At 42.7% G+C, this 6,000-nt stretch overlaps 1 protein-coding gene across 1 annotated transcript in view; it reads left to right on the top strand.

Moving 5' to 3' along the window:
• The first annotated feature begins 1,968 nt into the window (after positions 1–1,968).
• Positions 1,969–6,000, top strand: part of erf (Ets2 repressor factor) — a 38,592-nt gene continuing 34,560 nt past the window's right edge. Inside the window, 1 exon segment of the mRNA XM_034201596.1 lies at positions 1,969–2,664. Coding sequence (XP_034057487.1) covers positions 2,643–2,664 — 22 coding nt within the window. The 5' untranslated portion in view covers positions 1,969–2,642.

The following is a 6,000-nucleotide window of genomic DNA, read 5'->3' as shown; positions in this document are numbered from 1 at the left end:
GCATGTCCGGGGGTCTTTTTTGTCATGGTCATGTGTGGACATGCTTGTGGGAGGTTGTGTGGGGAAGTGTTAGCGAAGCATCTGAGGCGGAGAACGTAGGTGCAGAGAGGAGGACGTGAGGTATAGGCGAGGAGAAGGGAGAACATGAGGAGGTGGAGAAAGCAGGAGTAGGCGTAAAATAAAGTAGGAAGTGAAGTTACAAAAATGAGGAGGATGAAGGATCCACGCAGAGCAGAGGAAGAGTGTGATGTATGGAGGCCAGGAGCGATGTGACAGCAGAACCATGATGTTTGCTATTGTATGGTGATGTTGCCTCTGTGTGTGTATGGTTGTGACAATGTGACAATCGCATGAAATGCTTCACCCACGGCTGGCCTTCACCTCCCACACACTGCCACTCAAAGTAAATGAGCAGAGGAGGGAGGGAGGAAGAGGGAGAAACAGTGGGATGACTGATTGGGTAAGAAAGAAGAAGAAAAGGCTATACCTAGAATCACACACTTATTCTTCATTTCCTCTCCCTCCGCTCTTCAGCTCAGCCCGCTCCTCGTTCTCCAGTTGAAGCTCTTGAGTAATTACTGCTACTTTCTTTCAATCCCCCCCCCCCCACCTCTCTGCTGCCTCCTCACAGCTGATGTAAGTGCTGAAGGGCCCTTCATTAAGGAAGAAAGGAGTGTGGGGGAACATTTGTGAATGTGTGTGTGTGTGTGTGTGTGTGTGTGTGTGTGTGTGTGTGTGTGTGTGTGTGTGTGTGTGTGTGTGTGTGTGTGTGTGTGTGTGTGTGTGTGTGTGTGTGTGTGTGTGTGTGTGTGTGCGTGCGTGTGCGTGTGTGTGTCTACATTGGAAAAAAGAGTCCCTGGCTGTCTACAGATGTCCTCTTATAATTGCAGTCTGTGTGTGTGTCCATTCCTGCGGGAAGAAACACCTGTTGATTGGCCTTCCCTTCCTTCTCCGGGTGTAGAAGACGGATGGCGGCTCGCAGTTTACCGGTAAACACGGCGCCTCTCATCACCCGCGGCGGTAACGGGGTCTCCACAGCAACGCCGTCACGCGCCAACCGGGAGCGAGCGGTGCAACAAACAAACTGGAGCTGCTCGAGGCTGCAGCCCGCGACCGGTCCTCTTAAAGATCGTCTATTGAGATGATCATCATGATCACTCTAGAAATACATTTACATACTTTTCACTTTTATGTTATGATATTTATAACATTACTACACAAATATTTATTGATTTAATTGGGGGGTTTCAATTTGAGCTTCATGTTCACACACGTCAAAATTGTTGAAAATATTCACTTGATACTGAATTTGTGGTTTGACACAACTATTTTGATAATCACTTTCAATTTCCTCTTTTTGAAGCAGACACTGCTTCCAGGTTTTTAAAATGAGAATGGATCCAGGTTTTCTTATTATCTTATGCATATATTTACATTGTATGCCTATGTCCTAAATTCCTTTATATATAACATAACTAGTATTAATTGAAAGGATAGGGCTGTTATGATCATTGGAAGTCATTTTAAAACCACTTTATATCAAGGTTATGTGAATAATTATATTATAGGTCCATGCCTTAAATAATGTTACAGACCGGTAAGAAAATTATCATTAGAAGCATCAAAAATAAAGTTTCTTGTTAAAAAAATTAATTCATTAGGCTACAAAAATAAACGATCAGATCTTATAATTTATATTGATAGCATTCATAATGAATGTGTAATGCGATCAAAATAGACCTCGGACAACTAATTTTATATTGAGCTAATCAAATATTAAGTTCAATTGTGTTTGCAAATGGCACTCAGTTAACATAGCCTACATTATGCTAAGTGTAATACACTTTCCTTCAAGGCCACTTCTGGACTGAAAGGGAAAGTGATTCTTCCAAAAAACATAGACGATCTTTGGCAACAAGTGGGCGTTGAGTTCCTCACCCCCTCCCTCCCTCCGTGGGTCAGCGTGGGCGGCCCCGTGTGGCAGGAGGAGAGCGAAACACGACACCCCGACAGAGAAAGGGGGGGGGGGTTGTTGAGAGAACACGAAGAAGTGAGTGAGTGAGTGGAAAAAGAAAAAGTGTGTGCCGGAGAAAGAGAGGGGCAGAGAAAGGAGAACAGAGTTGGCTTTGCTTTTTGAGTTGCTTTCAGAAGCGTCGTTGTTTGGACTGTCGGTAAGGATGATGATGTGGAGGAGGAATCGACCATGCGACACGGTTGCAACAAACGGGATGAACATTTAGACTCTCCGCATTCCGCTGCTCCACACCGACCGACCGCAGCACGGCTCCTACAAACTCTGCGCCATTCGGACCCGGGACACTGGATTTCCCCCCAGGCTCGGGGCAACTTTTCACACAAGACTCCTTGTACTTCAACTTAAATACCCCGGCTAAAACTTTTTCAGCAAAAGCCAATGTGTCGAATTAAAACGCCGAGCCGCGTGTGAAGTTGGCGGTTAGTTCTCTGAAGTTGGAGCGAGCCCGTAGTGAAGACAGGTTCTCCTCTAACACTTGTGAGAACAACACCGGAGGAAGGAGTGGGGTGTCACTGCTAACTTCGCTAGCAAACTTAGCTAGCCAAGTCTAAAGTTACGAGTCGACGGGGAAAGTGTCTGAAGCAATAAGACGAAGACGACAACAAAGATGAAAACGTCGGCAGACCCGGGTAAGTTTAAAGGCCTACATCAGAAAACTTTGTTTAGACTCGGCTTTTGTTCTTAACATGAAACCAACAGCGCCTGACTCCTGCAGCTAGCGGATAGCATGCTAACAAACTCCGCTCCACGGGGAAAGTGACTGAATTATGGCGCTAGGGTTGATCCATAAAAGCATCTTGTTGTCGTTTAATTAAAACTATAAAAGTAAATAATGTTTACTACCACGTCATAGAACAAATATATTTGATACATCCAACCATAAAGCCTATGTTAAACCTTTACACGATATATTGCTTTAAACTATGCTGAGTTATTGACAGTGAGTACAGTGGGGTTAGCATAATTTCCCGGATCAGTAGTAAGGAGTCAGAGCCAAAGTGCACCAACCCTCACTGCGATATTGTTGCATTTGTGATTTAGTTGATGTTTTAGTCGAGACCACTAAAATCCAGGGAAGAAAAAGCTTCACTTGTAACCAGCACCACATGTGTGTGTATAATGGGGACCCTTATGTATCACTGCATCCCATCATACAGTGAAGTGTAGTAATGGGACTGAATGATTGGATTGGGAATTCACCGCTGATAGGTCTCAGTAGTAGCCTGGGTTATCTGCGCTCTTGGATAACAGGCTGCCTCCATTGCTAATGTGAGGTACTCAAATTAAATCAGGGAATATAGTTTGTGCCTTTGTTTACGCTATTGTGTGTTTTGTATACTTCATGTGAGGTTCTTTGTCTGTAAACCTGCTACACATGCGATAATTGTATCCTGGTGGATTGTTTTACCAGCGTAGTAAAATGTTTTACTAAGCTGCTTCAGAAATTCAAAAAGATTTACTATTCAAAATTCTTCAAATGTTTTCAGCCACTTTTAATGTGATTTAAAATTATTATGATTTTCTTTCCATAACTCATGGATTCTCCTACAGTGTGTCTGTGCTCTTCAAGACAGTTTAGTCCAAAGTTGTGTATGGTAATCTTGGGAAAGAGATCCAATAAACATAATGGCTGTTTAAGAGGGGAATGCCACGCCACAACACAACATCATAATTAGGAACTTGTGAGTCTCTGCACTGCTTCAGATAACTTTTTATATCACAATACAATTATGTGAAAACTCAAGCAGCTTTTTCACAGAGAGAACTTGGTAAGATCTTCTAAAGCCACATGGGTATTAAAATAAGCTTAAATTACCATTTTTATGATTTGAAGTTCCTTATGAGTTGCATAGCCCCAAAATACTTATAAACTGAACGCCACTTTCGATCATATATCACATCAAGCAAAACATTATTGGCAGGCAATTACTAATCAAACATCCGTCAAGTGCACCCAATACTAGAAAGAAGAATAATAATAAAGGTTCTTAACTGTAGCAGTTTCATTGCATTTTATTTTTACAAATGAAAGTATTCTGCATATGCAAAATTAACTGTTCATATTCTGACCACCACTAAAGGTGTTCTAAGGGTTGTTGGGGTGTGTGCTAAATGAAAGTCAGCGTGGTGGTAAGTTCTCAGTTTTGTGACTTCCTTTAATTTCTGGGGATTGAGAGAAAGTGAGCCACATCCTTTAATGGAACTGTGTAACATTTATCATCAGTGTGTGTGGTGTTGGTTATTCATTTTGACTATTTGGGATCAATAAAGTACTTTTTATCTTATCTTATAAAGTGTATAAGTAAGTCCATGCTAAGGTAAACCCTGTTCAGTAGCCACATCACATTATGCATTGAGCTACACAGACCCTTTGTCTGTCTTCCCTTCAGTGATTGAGCCTGTTGACTACTTTATGTATATATGGGTCAACCTCCACTCCACTATTCCTATCAGGAAGTCAGCAGTCTGGCCCCACCAGCTCCAATTTTCCACTTGTGTTACTCCTTATATCAACACAGCGCCACATGTGAGACGTCACAGCTGTAGACGGCCAGCGAGCCAGCACGCTTTGTTGCACTGTGTGAGTGTGTGTGGAGTGAAAGGAGCCATACATGAGCAATTAGCTGGTGTTAAGTCTGGTGAGGGCTGGGCTCCTGTTTATGACTGTGAGTATATGTATGTGTATGTGTTTGTGAGTGTAAATGTGTGCGAGCCCATATGTCTGTCAATGTGTGGCTTTACCTGACATTGATGTGGTCACAATAAAGTGAGTGTTTGACCATTACCAGCAAGACCAAATTGCTCTTGAGGAAGACCATTTGGCTGTGGGCAGTTGAGTCATCCCATTATAATTACAGGAAGAACAACTAGACGTCTTTATGCAGATTCAAATAGCTCTAATAACACTGGGTAGACCAAAGCTAATGAACCACAGGCTCATTTTGACAGAAGAATGACGCTGTTCGTTTCCTTTGGGAAGAACTCTGTTGTGTTACTGTCTCAGTTTTATACTGATTTATGCTGTTGGCAGCAGCAAAGACGGCCCAATTCCACTACAGGTTGAGGCCGAGCTGTTTGTCTCAGGGAAAGTTTGAGAGGAGGTGCTGGAGACTTAAGTGTATACAGGGATGTGGCTGTGTGGTCTCTGCAATTCTGGACACCCTGTCTCCCTGGGTTTTAGTGGAGATTTGCTGTAGTGTCAGGTGGAGGCAATGGGTCAATTTTATTTAATAATGCAAAAATAAATTGTTTTTCACTATATTATCTAGGGATGCTCTGATCGCCAATTTCGGGGCCGATCGCCGGAATCAGTATCGGCCGATCCGATCGAGTGGGCGGGGCCTAAATGGAAGATTTAAACATCACTTTAAATCTTCCATTTAAAGTGATGTTTAAAACTCAGTTAATGGGGCTCATTCACTGGAGCTTCCACAAACAACAATCAACTTAATTATTACATTCAAATGATGTACATTATTCAAGTTTACATTCACTTTGGATAATAACACGGGAGAAATTAGCGGAAGCGCTCTCTTTTCCTCTCTCCCCCTCTCTCTCTCCTGACAGCCTGTCAGTATCTCATGCAGCTCACTGATCCAGTAATGAGTGACCCGACAATGAAGAATAAATATATTTATAATAACTAGTTTAGCTTGTTCCAGAGGTAGATAAAATAGCTAAGTGTGTTAAGTCTAACTCTTACGGTACGTCCACACAGCAGCTTTTCAAAAATCTTGAAAATCTTGGAGCTGGGCGTGTCTGAAAGCTTGGGGATTTTTTGCGAGCAACGCGACCAACAACCAATCACCATTTCACCCACTGTCTCTGCCACCTCCCTCCATGCCTGGTTCCTCCGGTTTGTATCCCGTTAATAGTTCTGGTCGTAAAGAACCGGGTGATTTGCTACCGTAATTTCTCGTTTGGAATATGAGGAAATGAACTGCGGTCTGGTTCTCCCTGTGTGT

This window comes from Gymnodraco acuticeps, unplaced genomic scaffold (genome assembly GCF_902827175.1).
Source record: "Gymnodraco acuticeps unplaced genomic scaffold, fGymAcu1.1, whole genome shotgun sequence".
Classification (NCBI taxonomy): Eukaryota; Metazoa; Chordata; class Actinopteri; order Perciformes; family Bathydraconidae; genus Gymnodraco; species Gymnodraco acuticeps.
Note: the sequence above shows the minus strand (reverse complement) of the source record. Positions and strands in the feature narration are given on the sequence as shown.